The 22090-nt window shown below is 38.2% G+C and overlaps 1 protein-coding gene across 22 annotated transcripts in view; it reads left to right on the top strand.

The window, feature by feature from the left end:
• The window catches only part of MECOM (MDS1 and EVI1 complex locus), a 542755-nt gene that overhangs the window by 486326 nt on the left and 34339 nt on the right, over positions 1–22090 (top strand). For 12 of the 22 annotated variants that reach the window (XM_048215170.2, XM_026499010.4, XM_048215171.2 and 9 more), the window contains 4 exons: positions 9513–9615; positions 13380–13596; positions 18758–18905; positions 20181–20334. In XM_048215170.2, coding sequence (XP_048071127.1) covers positions 9513–9615; positions 13380–13596; positions 18758–18905; positions 20181–20334 — 622 coding nt within the window. Of the gene's footprint in view, positions 1–9512; positions 9616–13379; positions 13597–18757; positions 18906–20177; positions 20335–22090 lie in introns of all 22 variants that reach the window. The other 10 variants (XM_048215180.2, XM_026499001.4, XM_026499018.4 and 7 more) reach the window with 1 other exon arrangement.

The following is a 22090-nucleotide window of genomic DNA, read 5'->3' as shown; positions in this document are numbered from 1 at the left end:
CTTTCGTTGTGTGAGATATTATTTAATGTCCATAAAGAGAGACCTGGACCAGGAGTAATTATTAAACACGAGCAACATCAACTCACCTGCACAAACAATAGCAGATGAAGCACTCTCAAGAAATTATAAAAAAAGTGTTTCTCTTTGCTCCGATTCTTAGAGTTCAAGTTTATAAAATGAATTTTAATAACAGGACAGGTAAAAGTCCTGGGCTACAGAAAGGAAAAATGTCAGATGAATCTCAACTGTAGTCTAGTCATTATAATACTTATGACGTCTAATAAAGAAGGGGAAAGATGGCCCAGAACAAAACAAGGGTGTATAAATTATAGTTTATTTTTGCAAAGAAGATATTTTTAGAAATTCTGATGTTAAAGATTAAGCTTAATCAATGTGGATCAGTTTTATAATGATGTGGAAGAGTTCTATAAAAGAGAATAAATGTTCTTGCTAAGATGATAATACAGGTTGGTAATAGTGAGACAGTCAAAACATGTGTACTGGATAAAACCCATATTTGATTTGTCTGGCGGTGAAGAAGTACTTAGGAACAGCATGGATTTTGATTTTCAAGTAAAGTTGAGAAAAGATGTAATCTGGTTTGTCTCATAAAAACAAAGGCCATGCGATTAACATTTTCCTAATACTTCTGTACAAGGATTTTATTTGAGGGGATTTTCCTGAGTTTAAATTTTCCAGTAGATTTCTGTGAGTTATTTTATTTCAGGGTTTTTTTCTCCCCCTCAGGCCAGAGTGAGCTTTGTGGCAGTTTTCTTTCTTAATGCTTCCTAGAAAGACCCAAGCTTATTGTTTTTAGATGTCTCTTCATGTTTTCAAAATTATTGCAGTGATGTTTTTGGAGATAGGAATTCTGAAAACACTGGAGTGAATGCTTAAATCATAATTTCTAAGTAGCTGCAGCTCCTGGCTGATATCCCCTACCATCCCCCAGAAAATATTGTATTAACTATAGTAATTTATCTTTGAAGAAGAAGGTCACACCAAAGACACTAGTAAATTAAACAATCACATTCAAGTCATAAAATAGAAGATCTATAATAATGTCCAAGGTTCTTTATCCTTGAAGTCCTAATTAGTTTCCCCATATTCCTTAAAATTTCTGTACAATGTTACATAGCCACATTGCTGTGGCATAGCATTTAGCTGGAAATTTTTATTGAGACAGACAGTGCTTCAATATTTTTACATTTTAACAGTCTGAAATTGTCCCCGGTTGCTTTCAGGAGCAAGAGCTGGCACCGAGAGGTAGAGCAGGGCAGGAGCAAAAGCAGAGAGTTGGGTGATGAAAGTTCTTTCTAGAATAGGTCCTCAGGAGGACCAAATATGCAGGGGAAGCATGAAAACAATTAATTATTTTGAGTTTCATTTACATCTGGAAACACCCATGTGTTGAATGTTAAGTAGGTACACATCTAGATGATTTGTTGAGGTTTTCTTTCTTTCTGTTTTATTCTGGATATTTTGCTGTCCTTTCCTTTGATGTCTTGTAGGTACGTTTACAAACCATTCTGCTGGGTGGGTGTAGCCCATTGCTTTAGATTTGGCCTCACCCTGCTCTTACCTTTCCCTCCATTCTTTGATAAGTCACCTCATACCTCCATATTTCTATACCCTCACCTTGAAAAAAGGCAAGGTGACCCTATAGACCCCCTATCTACCTCAAACAAGGCCAGTTCTCATCTATGATATGTTTGCAAATTTGGGGTACTTATGCAATAGCCAGTTCTGTGAACACAGCTTTTCCCCTAATACTTCTTCATGGTGAACCCATATTGGTTGTAATCAGGTCAGTAAGGCACAATTCATATACGTTGACTGCATAGACTTAAGACCTGCCTTTCCACTCATGATAATTAGAATGATTTGGGCGTGTGCTTTGGGGTAACGTTTTATGTGTATATATGTGTTCTGCATCCTGGAAAAGAACACGGTTTCATTCAAACTCCTGGCCTGCCCTTAACATGGTCTATAACTGGAATAAAGTTCTCAGAAACCCAAGACATTATTAATCTTGTCATTTACACAAGGTGATAAGTCCTTTCATTTTTAAACAGGCCCTTGACAGCTGGTATTTAGTAAGTAGAATAAGAGAAGTCTGCTGTTCACTTTGAATAAAAAGAAATGTGTCAATAAGAGATTATCCAATGCCTGATGTATATTTTGAAGAAATAAGACATAGAAGAATGAGCGCCCCTCAGAGAAATCAAGGTCAAAATTCCCGTAGGGGGTCCTGCCGGCTCTCTTGTGGTTAATGAACGACAGCGAGACTGTACAGTGTTGTCAGTTGGAGCGGGCATCGTTCTCGTGTGTGCCTTACCTTATGAAGTTTTAACGGCTTCCAGGACGTCAGGGCTGAATTGGCACACCCACTTTCCCTCTGCGTAGGTCCACGTCAATGGTTCTATCAGACGGCCGTGACACTAGAGTAGTAGTATTACTACAAGCTTATTATGGGCTCAATTATCAAGTTATTTTCTTTGGCTTTTTACGGAGAAAAAAAAGTTTTCCTGAATTATTCAATTAATGCAATTTGTGCAAAAAAGCAGGGAAGACCAGCGATGTGAAAAGCAAAATGTAATTTGTTCGCCTCTTTCCACTTTTTAAAAATGTTTGCGTCAACTGTCAGGTAATTTGTTAATTTGCTCTTCCTTTACAAGGATTTCTGTCCACATTTTCTATGACCTCTTTTGATGTTAAAATTATTATTGGCTTGGGGCATTTTCTTTGCTTTCCTTTTAAGTCAAGTTCCACTTTTATACCAAAGTTATGCTCTGCTGTTTTAAGATGAATGCCAGCTGGCAGTACCCAGAGCCCGGCCTTGTGAACGGGGCCTAAGCTGACTTTGGGGGGATGTTGCCTGCCTGATAAGTTACTTCCTTCACCTGAAGATGAAACTGTCTCAGATATAGTTTGCCATTTGATATTCACATGATAAAACAAACAGCCCTGGCCACCCCTACCCCAGAAATGTTTCCTTCACGTAATGATGCTCACGACACAGGATAGCCATAACACTACGCAGACTAGGAATTTTATGAAGATTCACAGGTCACATAAGTTGAAAAAGTGGATGACCTGAGGTATTCTGTACATATTTTAAGTACTTAGTGTTTGTGTGTATGTAACACCTGCCATTCAGGAAGATCTCAAAGCATCACACCCATACTAGAGTCTAGCTATTTCTGGAATGGTGCCAAAGAGTTAGACGTCAGAATGCATTACAGTCCATCAAGGTGGAAAACATGTTGGTCAAGGACACAAGAAAAGCCTCCAGCCTGGTAAAAAACCCAAAGATGATCTTTAGCTTCCTCATCATGTGATGATGGAACTCTTCCCAGGCATTCTGAAACCATTCAGAATGATCGGTTTTCCTAGAATCAAATGAAATGGCCACATTAAAGGCAGGTGACCAGAGGATATTTCTTGTGGGGACTGTAGGGGTCCGTAGAGGTCATTTCATTGAAACTTTCAAGGCTTCCAGACTGGGTACACTGTAGGCTCCAGATATAATAGTAGGTGGATCATTATCATTTGCTATGTTTATACAAACTAAAACCAACAGTCAGTTCTCTGTTTTGTGTCATCCAATAAATTATACCTGGCTTTCTCCTCATGTTATTAATAAAGAGATAAATATGGGGGGAAGCTTCACCTCCAATAATATTTTTGTCCTGAAAATAACCGATGGATACATATTTTTGGATATAGGAAGACAGTACCTCATGTTTCTCAAAATATCTTCTAGTCTTTAGACTGTCATCTGAAAGATGAATATGGTATACCATCTCTTTGGAGAAATTAAGGAAACTGAGAGTGGTTTGCTTTGGCACAACGTGGCCGTGATAAAACTTCCATTCTGTTGGACAAATATCTTTCCATTCTGTAATCAATCTCTCTGTCTCCTGAAGACACTTCTCATTATCTCTTACCAGTTAGGCTGAGAATGTATAATAGAGTCTCTCTTGGTGAGGCTAAAAACTTGACATTACTCATGCCCTCCTGAATATTGGGGTTTCCCACATAGCTATGGTAGATCAGGGGTCCAGACAGTGTTTTCTAAAGCTAGCACATATGCACACACTGTCTTTGTGGACCTGATGTTACCTCTCTGCAGCACCAGGGCTGACAGATGTGTTCATATCTAATGTTGACTTTGTTCGGATATGCAAACTGTCACCTACCTCCTCTCCCACCTAGCTTCCAAATGTTAAGTTTCCACTAAGCTGTTCCTAGTCTGGTACATTGCATGAAGCTATAGAAAATAAAGCATTCAGGCTGAATGGTGGGAGCTGGAAGAGGCAGAAATCAACTGTCAATTTCAAAGGGAGAAGACCGCAATAGTCTGAAAAAGTTGTCTCTCCGTACAGATTCTGCAGGGAGTACATTTCTCTATTATTTCAATTATTACAACTTCCTGAATAGGTTGAAGGTCATTCATAATTCACACTTCTGTCATTTTTAGACATGCCAAATGCAGTCTATTAAGCATAAATAAAACTTCAGTGCTTGACCAGGAAAAATAAACGGGATTCATAACAATGAGGCCTTGTTCATCTTTTTAAAAGTAAATGATGTGTTTTCTTTTTTCTTGTTTTCCCCCCTGTGCACTGAATTTCTCTTCTGTCTCAGTGGTACAAGCACAATACTTCAAATTGATCCAAGCATAGCAAACTAGACTGTAAGTCTGGTCTGACAGATTCTAGATTTTTCTATTTTATAGGATAATAAACAAGAACCCACATTATTACCATTTATAAATACAAATAGTAGCATTGTCTGTTTGATGGAGGACTCGGTTGAACACAGGCCTTGACAGTATAAAACAGAATTTGCCTGAAGTCTTTTATAGCGTATTAACTTCCCTATCGGAATGCTTGTAAGCGCCCATACTCTTTTTAGTGTTTGTGCTCTTGGACTTAAATAACAAAAGAACATGAATATTTAATAAAATATGATTAATCCCAATTCCAACTACATATAATATATAACTATATGTAACATATATTATATACAAACTACTGTAACATATATTATATACAAACTACTGTATATAATTTATTACATATCCCTTATATGATATATAATTAGAATTAAGCATATGCCATTAAACATTCATTTATATTAATATGAGATTGCTAATATTTTATGCAAATTTAAAATTTCCCCAAGGTGTACACTTTACCACTTTTATAGGTCACATATAAAAATATATAACATATCCAAGTACATCCATGCTTATATATAATATTGTATGAAAATATACCTCTTGGAAGTCTAAAATTTGTTAAATCAAATCCAATCACCACTGCCTTTTATCCCTAGCTTAGCCTTGTGAATATTAACTGAAGGGATATTCTTTTGGCATTTGGAACTGGTTTCGAGGTTTGATTAAAATACATTAAGTATAATAATTATGTTCAGAGTAATTCCTTTATGGATGTATATAATGTTAAATTTATGCCTTAAATTGTGAATTTTACCACTAGTAAGAGTGAACAATTTGGGGAATTTCTAGTTTTATTTTCAAAATCGAATGATTTAGAATTAAAAAAAATATTTAGAAATTTCACTACTATGCTATTTTAGCAAATTGAGAAAATTAAAAAATACAAAATGATTATTAATTAAAACATTTACTACAAATATTTATTCTTATAAATTGAGGCATCCAGAGATCTAGATATAATATCCATACTGACAAAGATAGAAAAATAGCTTTCTGGAAAAATAAAAAGAGTCCACGAAGATATTGGGAAATTTATGAAAAAACTACCTTAACTTTCAGAAGTGTCAAATGTACGCACAGTTAGGTCATGGTCATAACATGTTGTATTTCTGGAATTTGTTACTCGCTACCAAAGAGAAAACTCTAGAGGAGCTAACACATTTTAAAAATGCTTATCATGACTTTTAAAAGAACAGAATTTTTATATATTCCTATTTTCTTATACACTAAGGCCCCGTTCCTCTTATCTTTCAACTTCTATTGTGGGGAATTGAGGGTTTTTTTTCCTTCTTAGAAAGCATTCCGAGAGAGACACAGCAAAATAATAAATCAACAACCCTTTTTGTATCAATTTGAACTTTTTCTGAGTCTTTGAGACTTTGGAGTCCCTCTTTATATACTTGAGTTGAATTCATCACAAACCCAGATCCGGGCCATTTTTATTTTGGATCCAGATAACTTTTTCCATAAACCCCCTGATGGGAGAAGAGACCTTTTCTTTTATGGAATTCAACAGAGTAATGATTCCCTTCCATTTTTCTCCAACTCAAAAACCAGAGAGGTTCTATTGGTAGGATCTCTGCTTCTGTTACGTAACTCAGATGACATATAATTCATAGGACTGCAATAGAGCCGAGATTTTGAGACTACACTGAGTTTAAAGACATTATGGTTATATTTTTATGAGCATGGCCAAGAACACTTAATATACAAACCTGTGGGAAAAAGCTACATAAATCACTTCTGTTATTTATTGTATTTTTATTTGCTGAAAGACCTATTTTATAATATAAAAGCAGAGATGTGATATCTGATTTTCAGAAAGGTTTGATTCCTCCAAGATTACATTCCATCATTCCTCCCCATAGCTGTTTTGAGGCAACGAATTGTCATTATGTTTTTGTTTAAACTCCTCCTCTCACTTCTCCAAGGTAGAACATAAATTAACTTTATATGCAGACATCTCTGGATTCGAGTATTCAAATTATTTTTGGGGGTCATTGTAATTATAGGTGGAAAAATATAATGTTACCGAATCTTTCTAAGATCCTAAGAGATGAGATATAAAAAGGATCACAAGTGGTAGCAACACCTCGAAAAAACCCAGTAGATTTGTAAGGGTGTGGTGGATGGGACTTCGAGGCACATTCTTATTGCTATATGAGGAAGTGTGCCCAGAATCTGCCCTCATTACGTCTGGCGCTTGCCAGTTCTTTTCAAACCTCAGTTTCATGAGCACCATAAAAATTCACTTAAAATCGAAAAGAACACCCTGAAGTTAAAACCCACTCTGCTTTGCCTTGCCTTTCGTGGCCCAGAATGTCACCTTTTACCTCCAGTAAATAAAGCCAACATCAACACTCTTCCGTGTCTTTTATTTTTTATGCACTCAGTATTCCTCACATGACAATCTGGATACTTAAGGGGAATTACAGTAGCGATCGATGTCCCTGCAAAGAATATTGTCTCTATACGCTATACTTAAAATGTACCTATCATTTTCTTTTGTTTCTTGGACTGTTCACACTGGATTGAGTAAATATGAAATGGAATTAAAAGAGACATGATTAAGAGTGGACCACAAAGAAAGCATGATATCATAATACTTTCTTAAAATGACCTGGCATGTGTGTCTAAGCAGCGTTCCCCAACAGAGACAATCGCCCTGTGTGACGGTCTTGCAGGGTATTGTCTCTTTAACCTCACTATTTCCGAGAAGCCACCGAAAAGTTCTAATATGTCACAATTCAAATGTCAACATGTTGTTGGAAAGGAAGCTAATAAGTTAAACCTTTGAGAGATGCCAAAAAAAGAGGTGATTCAAACTGTTGAGAGAAGTCCATTGTTTTCTAAGGGGAAATAGAACTCCAGAATGAAATAGGGTGCTTATAAGCATTTAACTGGAAGATTTAGGGGGAAAAAAAGTGAATGCACAATAGTTTTTCTCAACCTGATAACTTTTTGAACAGAACTATTCCTCTTGGTGTACTTCCAAAAACAGAAAAATGTACAGGTGAGGGTTAATAAGATGCACACTGCACACTCACTGGTTTCTGTAGAAATAACACATGACAAGATGTGACTTTCTTAAGATAGTCTGGAGTCTATCTGTGGGTAGATATAAAGAATCTCAGGTTATATGATGACATATTCTAGCAACATTTTGCGTTTGGCATTACTTTCTATAAACCAACTTCACGTGGTTAAACTACTGTTGCCTGAAAAATTGATTTCATTTTGACAGGAAAGAAACTAGGCAGAAAACACTCCTCATTGACTGATTTTTTGGATTTAGCACGATTTGGTGCTATGATGTTTTTATAGGAAAATAAACAATTGGACTTTAGAGCCACCTACTGGAATAAAGAGGCACATACTTATATTTGATGTCTTCTGCTTTTCGAAGGATAAACAAACAGATAAATACCATGAAAGTTATGCACATTTCTATTGATCTTATAAGATATTAATTTACTCAGTTTTCCTCCATTTGAAATGTCAAATATCCTGCAAGAAACCAACAGAGTTAAAGCAATGCCCTCCGAAGATACATTCTCATAGTTCTTAGTAATTTGTGTCATGTGAATTTTTCCCATCGATTGAGACTGAGCGCAGTTGAATCCCTAGTTTTGTTGTTGTCTTTGTTGCTCTGGTGGTTGTGTGTGTGGATGTTCATTTTCACCAGTTAATTGTATAACTTCATTCTTTCTTCTACAACCTCTATCTGGTCATGGAATTGTTGTTTAATAAATAATCTTAGAATAAGATTAAAAACTAGGAACATTTTTTTGTGATAAAATGAATAAGCACCTTAAATATTTTCATGATTAAATGCTTTTTTTTTTGAGATGTGATTGACATATAATATATTAGTTTCAGGTGTACAACATAATAAATTAGATATTTGAGTATATTGTGAATGAAAATGCTTTTGTAGATGAAAAAAACCCTGAAACCTGGACAAGTAAGTTGGACAATGACTTGCCTAAGGTCACAGAGCTGGTCAGGGGAAAGGTAGGCAACTCTGGGGAATTACAGGTCCACTTTTCCCCACAGCTTTTTAGTCAGTCATTAACAGATTTAGTAAATTCTTTCTCTCCTCAGAATTTTGCTAGGAAGCAGGGGAATAAGCACCACCCCCTACCACCCTGATAAATGAATCAATTAAAGGGATACCACCTGCTTTCAGAGAGTGGGAGTCAGGAGCTGGGGCATGAGGGCAAGTCCTGGATCTGGTGTACTGAAAGTTGGTGAGAGGGGGATTAAGCTTTTTAAAAACAGAAGATTCTCCTTTGACAGGAGAATCGCTACAGCTCAGTTCCTTATGTCACATCCTTAAAAACACCTTGTTGAGAAGGTGGCTGCTTTTGAGGACACGCTAAGCTTGGTCATTGTGCCCCTGCTGCCCTTTGCAAGGCCACTGCTGGATAATGCCAGACATATTCAGCTCTGTGAATACCTGGGTGGTTCACTAGAGTGAAGAATTCAAAGAAGGGAAAGTTCTTCACTAAACATTACACAAGGTATATGTGACACAGAAAGCCTTGTATGAAGACGATTTGATTGGTGAAGGAGGATTTGGAAGAGTTTGTGTACTGGCATGAGAGTCACAGCTTTCCATTTGTCACCAGAAGTCACACTTCTTTTGATAAAAAGACATATGTTAAGGTCTGAGAAGACGTACAGATATTAGTGGATATCTTGCCCTTTCTTAACATTCACTTCTTTCTCTCTTCCCACCCCATCCATCTCTGGTCGCGTGCAGATATTTTACAGAGTAGTAGCAGACATTGCCCCAGGAGAGGAGCTCCTGCTGTTCATGAAGAGTGAAGACTATCCCCATGAAACTATGGCGCCGGATATCCACGGTTAGTACTGCTCACGCCACCACCCTCCCTGCCCTCGCTCGGTCGCTGGGATGCAGCATCCCCATGAGGCCGTTGCATGTGGCATGTATCGGTGTTCCTGGCTCTTCAATGTCAGTTTTCACAAACTCTTTCTCTTGTAACTGGCTCTTTTCTTGGCTTGATGCCTGGCTGATGTTACTGTGAAGCTCAAGTCAGCAGAGGTCTTCCCTAAAGTGGAGGCCAAAGGAATTTTGAATATTTCGACTGAGATATCACATGGTTAAATTTTTCGTCAATCCCTTAGACTATGGGGAGAATCCTTTCACTCTACAGAAGTAATTTCAGAGAACTCGGTTTGGGCTTTCATAAATCTAGTGGCTGTTTCTTCCCATTTGATGTTCTCTTACTGGGAAAAGTGTATCAATGTGAGTAAAACCCTAGCCAGCGTGACCATATGGGCAAGGTTTGGGGGGATGGGGATTGGGAGAAAAGTACACATGAGGAAATTTTACAGCCAGAGAAGTTTTTATTTGCCAGAGACCTATTCTAAATCAAATGAAGGGGGGGGGAATCAAGACAATTATAGTTACTAGTTATGTATGTACAAGACAGATAAAGAGAAAATTCTACCCGTATTGATTTGTATCATTGGGATGAAAATTGAGTACTTTTTCTTTCTCTTTCTTATTTCTCTCTCCTAATGTAACATAATTTGGTTCAAAATAATCTAATGGTGTCTTTAGAGTGTTTTTTAGTTGGAAGGACCACTGGGAAGGGTTTCTCACCCCAACTGAGCTGACAGGTGGGGATCGAGCCCCCTCCCGTCCTTCTGGCATCCGTGACAGAAGAACCTCAGTGTCTGCTTCGGCAGCTCCTCCGAAGGAGCCTGCCCGTCTTGGCTGGCTCTTCACTTGAACATGTTTTCCTTTGGCTGGGCTGCATTCTGCCTTCTTGTAGATTACAGCAGTTATATTTTTGGGAACCTTTTGGCAATTCTTCTCTTCTTAGAGACCCAGTGTTCTCAACCAGCCGGGTAGAGTTTCAGCCTGAGTAGGGCGTCTGATCCATGGGGTCTGTGACGGCTAAGAGTGCTTCGAAGATAAGAAGCATAATCTGGGTTTTCTCTAGTGCAAGGCAACTTTCATTGGTGAATGTTAGGTCTAAAAAGGTTTTCAAACAATTATTTTTAGCAACATAAATGTTCTAGATATATAAATATTCTAAGGGTTCTAGATATATAAATATTCTAAATATTCTAAATTCTAAATATGTTTAGCAATATAGGTACTCTAAAAAAATTAAATAGAAGTGACTGTTCTTCTTTTAGGGCTACGATTCATAAATGACCTGCCTTTACAATGCTCTTGAATCCGTCAGTTGCCTTTTGTTTTCATCATGTCATATCCATCTCTCTCTATATATACCATATATGCTATATGTAATGTTTATGGTGTTTAAGTGGTGCTTTGTGTTTTATACTTCTAGGATTTCAGATTGCTTAGGAGAGAGAAAATAAAACACAAGCATCACACACATTACTGTATACCAGATGCATGCTCTCCATTTATCATCTCACTTGGTCTTACACATAGATCAAACCTGTAAGAAAGGAATCGTTTCTATTACACACATAGAAAAACTGAGGCTACCTAAAGCTAGGTAAATTGGCCAAGACCACATGACTAGAAAGTGGTAGAGTCAGCTTTCAAACCAAGATCTTGCTATCTCTAAATCCTAGGCCTTTTCCATCCATCCGTGTGGCCTGGAGTTTCTGTTTGTGTTCAGACTGCTGGTGAGATCCTAAATGTAGATGATGATGATGATGATGATGATGATGATGATGATGATTTTGAGAGAGAGAGTGAGAGCGAGAGCAAGTGGGTGTGGGGGAGGGGGCAGAGGGGGAGAAAGAGAGAATCCCAAGCAGACTCCACAACCAGCACCGGGCTTAATCTCATGACCCTGAGATCATGACCTGAGCCAAAATCAAGAATTGGATACTTAACCAACTGAGCCACCCAGGCACATCCTAAATGTAGATCTTAAATATGTGAATAGTGTGACAGAGTATAGGAAATGTTTCCATTACCTGGAAGATGTCATCAAGAAACCTGACTTTAGAGCTGAGGTGATTTATTTTAGTATGCTGCTTTTCCTTAACCCTCTACAGTCCAAACTTGACACATGTATAAATCTACATAGTGATTTCTTTACCGTACTGGGCCCCCTGTTATTGGTTTAGTTTAAATCAAACCAGTATTGGGTGTGGATTATAACAGTGGCATCCCATTTGACTTCTGCTTAACTTGTTACACTATAGCCGGGCTTTCCAACTTTCAGTGGCTTTCTGTTCCCGTCTTGGCACGGGCCCCAAAAGCCCCTAGTGATCTGATACCCTCTCTTATTTCACTTCCCATTTCTTCCCTACATGCGCCCTATCAGCCTGCCCTATTTTACTACGGCTTTGCCTTTCCACAAGCTGCCATGCTCTTCCTTTCCTTTAACCATTGGTGCCCGCTGTTCCCACTGCCTGAAACGTCCTCCCTCATCCCACTTCACCTGGCTGATGCTTGCTCATTGCAAAGCCTTTTCTGAACCTCGCTCCCTCAGATTAGATGGATTAGACACGTTCCTCTGGGCTCCCTTAGGCCCTATGCATGCATCTGTCATAAAATACATCACACTCTATTTGTTCACATGTGTATCCCCTTGAGTTCCTTATGTAGTCATTCCCTAGCAAAATGCCTAGCATTTGTTGGTGACTAAATGTTCCCACAAAAACATTCAGTCAGTGAACAACTGGCTGTAGGTCCTGCCTGTAGTTCTATAAAACAGGGATTATGTATCATGTTGTCCTGGGTGTCTTTGCAGCACTGTGAGCTGTTTTCAAGACTTCTGTGATTGTGTCTGTGTGATCTGTGCATAGTGTGGCCTCATGAGTGGGCTAAAAGCAGTTCAGATGGAAAGAGTAGGAACAATATGATCACTACCTGATACTTTATAACCTTGTTATCGCTAGTTCCCACTAGGACCATTTATTTATCTTACTGATTCAGAGTGCAAATTCATGATATGTTTGCTGTTTAACAGGGCCCTGCCAATTAGCCCTGACCCTAGGGTAACATAAATTAGCCTCAAAGGGTACTGAAAACATCCTGTGTCCCATTACGTGGTAATGAGGAATGTAATGAAACATCCAAGTTTACTGCTATTAACCAGGTACAAGCATGACTCAGATAGGGCTTCCGTGTCCCACGTGCCCTCCAGGTAACATGGCACGGTGAGAAGGGTATGAGACAAAGATGGGTTCAGATCCTGGCACAACCCCTTGGCTCTATAATCATTCCTGACTGGTTACTGAACTTCTCTGAGCTTTAGTAGCCTCATCTGAGAATGGGATAAACATCGGACATATAATTTCTCATGATCAGGTCTTGAGAAATATCAGTACCCATGAACAGGGTTGAGGAAATAGATGATGCACAGTCAGTGGTCATTATGACTTTAATATCCTGTGAATATTAACTCCTGGAAGGGTTTAAGCCATAAAGCTTTTATCTGGTGAGGAGGCTGTACTGTAGTCACAGGAACCACATTACACTGCTGGACGGTATCCTGGCTTCTCTACAGGTATTATTTTTAATTCAGGGTAAAATCGAAGTGGTGGAAATGACGACTAAACCATTTCCACTATGTCTTCCATAATTCGATAAGAACTGCTTGCTGGTTTGTGGTGACACTTCCTGATCAGCCCAGGCCTGGTAACATCTGAATTATTTTCACAGAAGAACGGCAATATCGCTGCGAGGACTGTGACCAGCTCTTTGAGTCCAAGGCTGAGCTAGCAGATCACCAGAAGTTCCCCTGCAGTACCCCTCACTCAGCATTTTCAATGGTGGAAGAAGACTTCCAACAAAAACTTGAAAGCGAAAACGATCTCCGAGACATACATGCAATCCAGGAGTGTAAGGAATGTGACCAAGTTTTCCCCGATTTGCAAAGGTTAGAAATGGCTTGTTGCACTATGGAACATGTTTATTTCCTCTGCAGTCAAGTGTTGTTGGTATGCAGTCGGTATGCTGAATTTTCAGAATTTATGCAGATGGGAAATTTGGAACTGCAATGAGCCTGACAAAGTGTGTTAGCGACATGTTCAGAAATCAGTTTTCACTGGAAATTCTTATCTGTAAAACATTTACAATGGAGTTGTAATTAGTTATTTTGATGCTAGACAGAAAATAATGTGTTTATGTTTATTTAAGCGGTGTTATCGGCAACTGAAAGCTTAACGTTGCAGCGTAAAATAGGACTTAAAGGAAGAATCAAGAGTGCTGGAACAACACTGATGCCAGTTAAAGTCATCATATGCCAAGTAGTAAAGCTGCCTCTAGAAACATCTAGATGATTAAAAAAAAAAAGGATTGGTTCTGGTATACACTTAATGAAAGATCGATGATCTTTTGATAGATCCTTGTCACCTGTGGATTTCATTTCAACTATTTATCTAAACCACACGTATATGAAAGAATAAAAAAATCATGCCCAATGAAGAAAATGGGAAAAAGTAAACATGATCTAAATGAAATTATTCTTTAGTACTTATTTTTAACAAAGTAAAAATCACGTATCAGCAATATATTAATTTTTTGTAGGCTTTTGAACTTCATTCAAGAACTTTTTTTTTTTTTTTTTTTAATTTCTGTTAAAGAAAACAACAACCCTGGAATCCGCCCTTGGAAAACTACAGTGATGATTATGCTACAGAACAGTCTTTAAGATCAGGGATGTATATAACCAGCTAATAGGTTTTCTGTTTGTTTCTACCTAGTGGTTTTTGCCTTGGCCCACAAAAGGTTTTAATGATTGCATTCATTTCTTTGCTTTTAAATCCAGAAACGATCCTTGGAACCTAGAATCAGAATTTCAAATGAGCATTACTGTATTGAAGTGGGAATGGTAGTGTATCAACTGGCCTTACTCAAGAGTGTGAATTACCCATGGTTTATCTTGGACACTCCACCTACTGCCCTTGACCATTTTGTTTCCTCTCTTTCCTTAGTGCCTTCCCTTCTTTCCTCTCCTCTTTCTCTCTGTTGATTTCCCTGCATCCTCTTTTCTGGCTAGGCTTCTTACAGGAAAGGATTTCATACAGTAGTCATTGATTTTAGTGCATAAATAACTAAAAAAGAGTCAAGTATAACCCACTCCTTGAGGAGACTGAGTCAAAAGAATGAATTTCTAGGTTTGAAAATTCAGAAAATTTAGAGAGAAAAGGGGGAATAAAAGGGCTTTCCCAGTGCCCTTTAAACTCACCTTTAATATTTAATATAAATCCATGTAGAGAATAAATCTGTTATAGATGTTTGGTAAAAAATAGATTTGTAATAAAAATAAATATATCTCAGAAATACAACTGTGACCAAATTTAAAAAACGGAATGCAAGTAATAAATACTAGTGGGTAAGGAAAGTATTTATATGTAAGGCAGTATCTCTGATGCCAGAAATTAAGTATATTTCCTTCAGTTTTGTTATCGGAAATAATGGACAGCATCATAAAACAAAAATTGGTGGACTAAATACTAAAATGTAATGCCTACTTCCCCCTAGAAGTGTATAGAGACACTTAGGTGGAGAGAGGTTCTTACTCTGACTAGCTGTAGGATTGAGCCTGAGTCAACTTAACGCCAAAAGCAACTGTCAGTTTGGTTCCTTCAGTCAAACATTCAGTGGAAAACAATAAGGAAACCTAATTATCTGGTATCGGATGAACCCTCAAAACTTACTTTTCAGGAGCTCAGCCAGATGATCTAGCATGTCACGATGCAGCCTGATGTCGACCGTCTAAGTGGTATTTTCGGTTATATAATTTAGCCATGTGCAGAACTTACATTCCCGGAATATTTTCCACTTTATCGAATCCTATATTGTTTCTTTATACTTTAAACAAATGAGAAATCCTTTTTGGACATGGTAATTACTCTGTTCTGTATCTTTCTGTAAAATGTTGAGAAAAAAAAATACCCCCTTCCCCCACTACTCCACGCAAAAAAGGGTGAGGAACAAAGTTTGATATGTAAAAGTTGAAAAGAACCCAGAAGGCTTTTCTATGAAAAGTGGAGAAGTCTCACTAATGACTGACTGGATTGCTTCTGTGCTTGTGAAAGAAATGCACATTTGCTTCTGTAAGAACCACGTGCCTTTTTATTCTTTCTATCACTGATAAACTGATAGCTGATAATTCCATGGAAGAATATGGCTTTTATGCTAGAGTAGAAGAAAAAAAAAAAGAAAGAAAGAAAGAAAGAAAGAAAGAAAGAAAGAAAGAAAGAAAGAAAGAGGAGAAAGGAAGAAAAGTTCCCTTTGCAGTGCTATTTATTTCCCCCCCACGTATGCCATGTACTGTACTCTTGAAGCTCTATCATATCCTTGGAGTTGGGACATGGGAATAAGACTCCACGTATAGGCCAGTCTCTACCACTCGCTTTCAGAGTTTACGATTTGACATACACATTGGGTATGATAGATGTCATAAAATGGCCTGCCTTCCTGGGTGGCTGAGAATGACAGGGAGAATATTAATCTGTGCAATGATTGGAAGATGTCCCTGACTCAGTTCAATGTTAACTGCAGTCGATGGTATCTCTCTCTTAACTCTCTTAATAACATTTCGACTTGCGTAAAAACAGAGGATTACATGTTGTAGATAAAGATAGGGCCGTTCTTGTGACTCCACACTCCTGTACTCTCCTGGTACCTTTTGTTCACAGAGATAGCACCGTTTGTGCTCAAACAGAATAGCATTACAAAGTTGACTGACTCACAGAGGCAGGAAAAGTAAGTTCATGTGCCAATATGAATAGAGTTGTAGGGAGGAAGCTGAGGAAGAGAAGAAATATGGGAAAGATATTTCTGATTTATCAAGATATGAGAAAGGGCACTTATTTATTTATTTTTACACACACTGCCACGCACACAGTCTACACAACTACTGGATGTATTCTAGGCACACAGGCATCTTACTCGATACTTGAATTTGGAGTATTCATCTCACAGGAAAATAAAATTTGGGAGAGAAAGAGTGCTTACATGCTTGGTAGTTGTTTTTTTAAAATATCTTTTTAGTATGGAAAGTTTCAAAATATACAAAACTAGAGAGGATGGTGTAATAAACCCCCATAGACTCAGTTTCAGTAATTATCATACAAGGCCAGTCTTGTCTTAGCTACACTCATTCGGATTATTGAAACAAATCCTGGACATTATGTCATTTTATTCATAAAGAGCTCAGTATGTATCTGTAAAAAAAACGGACTCTTTAAAACACAAGTTTCAACACCACACTTTAAAAATAATGATTCTTTAGTATTACCAAATATAAAATCAGTGTTCAAATTCCCCCAGTTATCTCATTATTTTTAGAATTTTTTTTGTTCGAATTAAGATCAAACTAAGGTCCACCAATGCAGTTAGTAGGCATATCTCTTATGTCTCTCTTAATTTGTAAGTTCCTCCAGTCAAAGTCAGTCTCTTTCTTTCTTTCTCTCTCTCTTTCCCTCCCTTCCTCATTAAAATTTATTTATAGAAGAAACTACTTTTTCCTGTAGCATTTCCTCCAGTCTGGATTCTACTGATCATGTCCCCTTGGTGTTAACATCTTTCTCCATCTTCTCTACTTCCTGTAAAACATCCCAAGCCTTGATCAGATTTAGGTTCATTGTTTTGGAAAGAATATCTCACTGATGTTATGGTTTATTTCCTTCAGGAGGCACAAGATTTATTTATGGATTGCCTAGATTTATTAATTGTTTATGTGCTGTAAAATGAATGTTTTCTACTTCTATCATTCTTTCATTATTTATTATCTGTATTAATTCTATGCAGAGAAACTTCCCCTCATTGTTTATTTGCTCACCCTGAAGTACAGTTCATATAGGAAAAGCAAGGCAAGGGGGCGAGTTTTCCCCCTTTGTTTACTAGCTTTCAGAATAATGATTTGGCTTCCCAGCATCTTCCAAGGGTGACTGGTGAGGCTTTGCTTGTGTGATTTTGAATATTGTCTGTTAAAGGATGAGATTATTATTTTTGTTGATGCTTAAATTTCCTCATCTCTGGTCAGTGGGTGTCTTTTCATGTTGGTACCTTAATTCTTTTGACATGATTTGTAACTTTCGTGCATTTTGCCATAACAAGATGTTCAAGGCCCATCTTGTGTGTCTTGGGCTTCAAATTTGAAACAGGCGCTTTCTCCAAGGAGCTCTGGTTACTTTATTTGGGGGTAGTATTCCAATGGGTTATAGGTGTGTATTTAATTAACAAATATATTACAAACATCGGAGTATCAGAGCAACCCATTATCTATAATATTTGCTTTTCATTACATTCATGCAGATTTCATATACAAGTTTCAGAAGAGGGAGATGTTTGAGAAGCAAAAATGTTCTATGCTTTAAACCAGAGAAATTATGCTTGTGAGAAACTTTTAACTATGCTTTTCTTTTGTGGGGCTTTAATAGTGCATCTGCTTATAATATTATACACTTTTCTTTCCTCTCTAATTCAAAGGCACTATATATATATGTACTCTTCCATATCTGTGTATATCCATATCCATTCATCGGTTCATGTGCCTGACCATCCAGCCATCCTAGGGTTATATTGGGAAGTTCCTCGATGAATAGTTAGCTCACGGCTCACTTTCCCATGTGGCGATGCCTTTTTGAATCTAGAGGTTATAGGCCTTGGATAGGATACCTGCCTCATGTTCTTAAGCATTTTTGAGGATCTTCTGTTTGAGTGTATGTGTTTGAATTGAGTGGGTATGAGCAATATGTGTTGCTCTTAGAATGATGTAGTGAATCGAGAACTGGACAAATGACTAGTCGTTTACTGTGCCCCTGAATTGGCAACTAGTCCCTGATAGCCAAATCAGATTTAGTTTCTAACAACAGGAGTACTTCTCTGTGTGAGTGAGACACAGTCTAGGAGAAATACATTTTCTTTTGTCTGTCGCAGGCCTGTTTCTTCTCCTTCGTCTTCCTCACCTCAACCACTTTTCCTTCTTTTTTCTTTAATTGCCAGTTTGATTACTAATAAAATGACATTCTGTTTATGAATGTGTTCTTTGTCACCATGTCTTATTAAATCAATTGTTCTCTTAACAGCCTGGAGAAACACATGTTGTCACATACTGAAGAGAGGGAATACAAGTGCGATCAGTGTCCCAAGGCATTTAACTGGAAGTCCAATCTAATTCGCCACCAGATGTCACATGACAGTGGAAAGCACTATGAATGTGAAAACTGTGCCAAGGTACAGTGAATTTGTAGACTACTTGGCCTCTCTCTGTCATCCTGCTCTCTCTTAATCCATCACTTACTATGATATATAAAAACAAGCCTTGAGAGGGGAAACTATAAATATCTTGAGAAAAGTAGACTGAGTGTTGTATGCTAAAAGGCATTAGTACAGTGTATAAAAACACTTAGTGGGTATCCTTTTATTTTTGTAAGGGAGGAAGTGAGGCTTAATGGTGAGTTCCAGAACTAGGTGTCAGACATCCTTGGTAAATTCCTGGTTCCGCTACTGGCTTGCCAGTGAAGGGTTGTTTTATAGCCTTATGGAGAATGAAAATTTTATCCAATGCACATTTACTGATTTCTTTTAATAGCAATTTGTGAGGAAGTCACATAAAGTTTCTGAATGCCTATTCAGAAAGAATAGGAGACTCCTACATTTGCAGATTTTTCCACCCAAGTCCCCATCATAAATCATGACTTGGTTCTAATTAAAAGCGTAGTGCCTTAGTGGCCACTGCTCAATAGCATAAGGGTGCAGTGAAAGCACCCCACCTTGACCATGACTCCGAAATATGAAAACAGTAGTTCACATCATTTAATTTTCATGGTTCTCAATTAACCAAAAGATATCCTGATGTCATTAAAGTTGATTTCTGTTTCCAAAACTTTTCATATCATTTGAATATCTTTCTTCATGCCGGTGGAAATTGTGGCACTGGAAAATATCTTTAGAGATGTTTTGCTTCTAGAAGTGTGGGTGACTTTTTCTTTTCTTTTCTTTTTAGTACAATGTTTAAAGGAATGGTTTTAGCTTCATGGTAACTTGCTAAAACACAGTGTTAGCTTTAACTCCTGGAGGAACTCCTTGACTAGATTTGAGATACTTTAGTAAAACTCCCCCCCCCAATTTTGTACACAATGTGTCTTGGTTTAAAGGATGGAAATAGCACGCGAGGTTTAATCATGTCTTGGCTGGCATTTTTATTATTCAACTCTAATCACTCTAAATGGGATCAAAAAGATCTTGAATATGGTCTAATGCCATTAATTATTTTGTTCAACTGATACTGATGGACATTTTGTGCTAAGGGTACAGAACTGAATAATTTATAGTCTCTCTCCTAGAGGAGCTCATGCTTTGGAAATACAACTTTCTTTTGGTCTTTGGGGAGAACAAATAAACAAAAGCAAAACAAATAAACATAATTCCTTCTTGAGTCATTCCTGGTCTTCTTTATTGTGTCCTTGAATTAAGTTTCTTGATTAATCAGTACTCATTTCCTAGCAGGTTTTCACGGACCCTAGCAACCTTCAGCGGCACATCCGCTCTCAGCATGTTGGTGCCCGGGCCCACGCGTGCCCGGAGTGTGGCAAAACGTTTGCCACTTCGTCGGGCCTCAAACAACACAAGCACATCCACAGCAGTGTGAAGCCCTTTATCTGTAAGTTTTTAACACTCCAGCCCTCCTTCCTGCATCCTTCTCTCGTCCGAAAGGCACTGTGATCAGGAGAGTGGCCATGTGGCCATGGAAGGGTCTCCGTTTTAGCTATTTATGGTCCAGTCCAGTAGGGCTATTTTCTGTTACAAGAAAAACTTTTACACCCAGATCCAGGGTATTTTGTCTATAATACCCGGAGTGTTTTCTTTTAGACGAAACGAGCAGAGAAAGAAGTCATTAAATAACGGAAGGGAAGCCTCCCCAGGTTGTAGGAATTAATAGAGACAACTGGATTTGTCTCCCACTGAAAACGGCAGATGCCACTAAATGAGAGAAGTGGTAGAAACCTGTTCTGGGTCAGAAAGGCCTGGAAGTACCCCACTTGGCAAGGAGGCTTATGACTCTGTGTGTGTGTGTGTGTGAGTGTGTGTGAGTGTGTGAGTGTGTGAGGGGAGAGAAAGGGGGGAACAAAATTCCCCTCAATCTACGCATTGTTACTAATCACAGGCTGCCGGCCGGTAGTTCTCAGTTACTTGAAAAGCAGAACATTCTCACTTTGGTGCTGGACATGCTGCTTCTATAACTCACGGCACTAAAGCAAATTTACCGGCAGTGTGTGTTCAGGGGACGTGGAATCTGACCACCTACTTAGAACGTCCCCGTACTTTAGTAACACACCCCGCATAAAGTCAAACTCAGTGCTCGTTTGCTGCTGCTTCTGTCCACCCACTCCTGTTCCCTGTATTGTGCTGAAATGTTTCACAAGGAAAATCCGTTGTTTTCGGTCCCTCTGGGCAATGACTCTGGACTTCTTTTGATCCATTGCTCAGCGGGGCATACAAACACAGTGACTCACTGAGTTGTGCTACAAACCTCAAGACTGATTTTGGATTCAGACGAGCATAGAACTGACTGAAGCACACTCCATAGTTGGCAAAACTTCTGACTTGGGAACCCTTATAACACATTTTTTTTCGGACAAATATGCAATAGTCTGTAGTAGGTGTATGAAACACTACTACAGGACCTGATGGGCAAAAAATATTTTTTAGTGCCGACGTGGAGATTCCAGAGACTAACCCTCCTCCTTTACCTTGATACAGCCTTCATTTGTGCTTCCACGCGCCAAGGGAGCTTATTTTTCCCCCCTTTCCAGCTTACGCTAAGGTCTTATTTTGCTCATATTTCTTCTGCTCCCTGGGTGGAGTGAAGAGGACTAGCTGCTAAACAAAAGGGTGCTCTAGTCCCCCCTGGGGCAGCTCTGTTGAAAGTCACCGGAAATGAAGTATACAATAGAAATTGTAGACTTCTTGTCTCATAAAGGCATTTCTGACTCTAGGTCGTAACGCCCTTAAAAATGTACTCGCAAGTGTTACAGGCATAAACAACTCATTTACTTCTGATTTCTCAGAAACAGACTTTGATACATTTATTGTGTTTTGGTGGAAAAAAAAAAAAACAGGCCAAACGAATTATGATCACCCATTTAATGCTTACTCTATTATTTAAACCAAAAGTTAGAAAATATAAATTCCTATCATCTAAGGTTCTGGGATCTGGAATTTTAATTGTGTTGAAGTCAAGTGTTTCATTTTAAAGCACTATAGGGTGTCCCTTTCCAATCAGCTTGCGCAACTATTTGCCATGAATGCATTTTCAGTAATTATTGGTAAATTTAAATAGCAGATGGCATTCTTCAAATATAAAATCTGACAGAGAACCATGGGGTAATTATGAATAATAGCCATGTAATTTCAGA

Source organism: Ursus arctos, unplaced genomic scaffold (genome assembly GCF_023065955.2).
Source record: "Ursus arctos isolate Adak ecotype North America unplaced genomic scaffold, UrsArc2.0 scaffold_4, whole genome shotgun sequence".
In the NCBI taxonomy this organism is placed as follows: domain Eukaryota; kingdom Metazoa; phylum Chordata; class Mammalia; order Carnivora; family Ursidae; genus Ursus; species Ursus arctos.
This window is presented reverse-complemented; position numbering and strand designations above follow the sequence as displayed.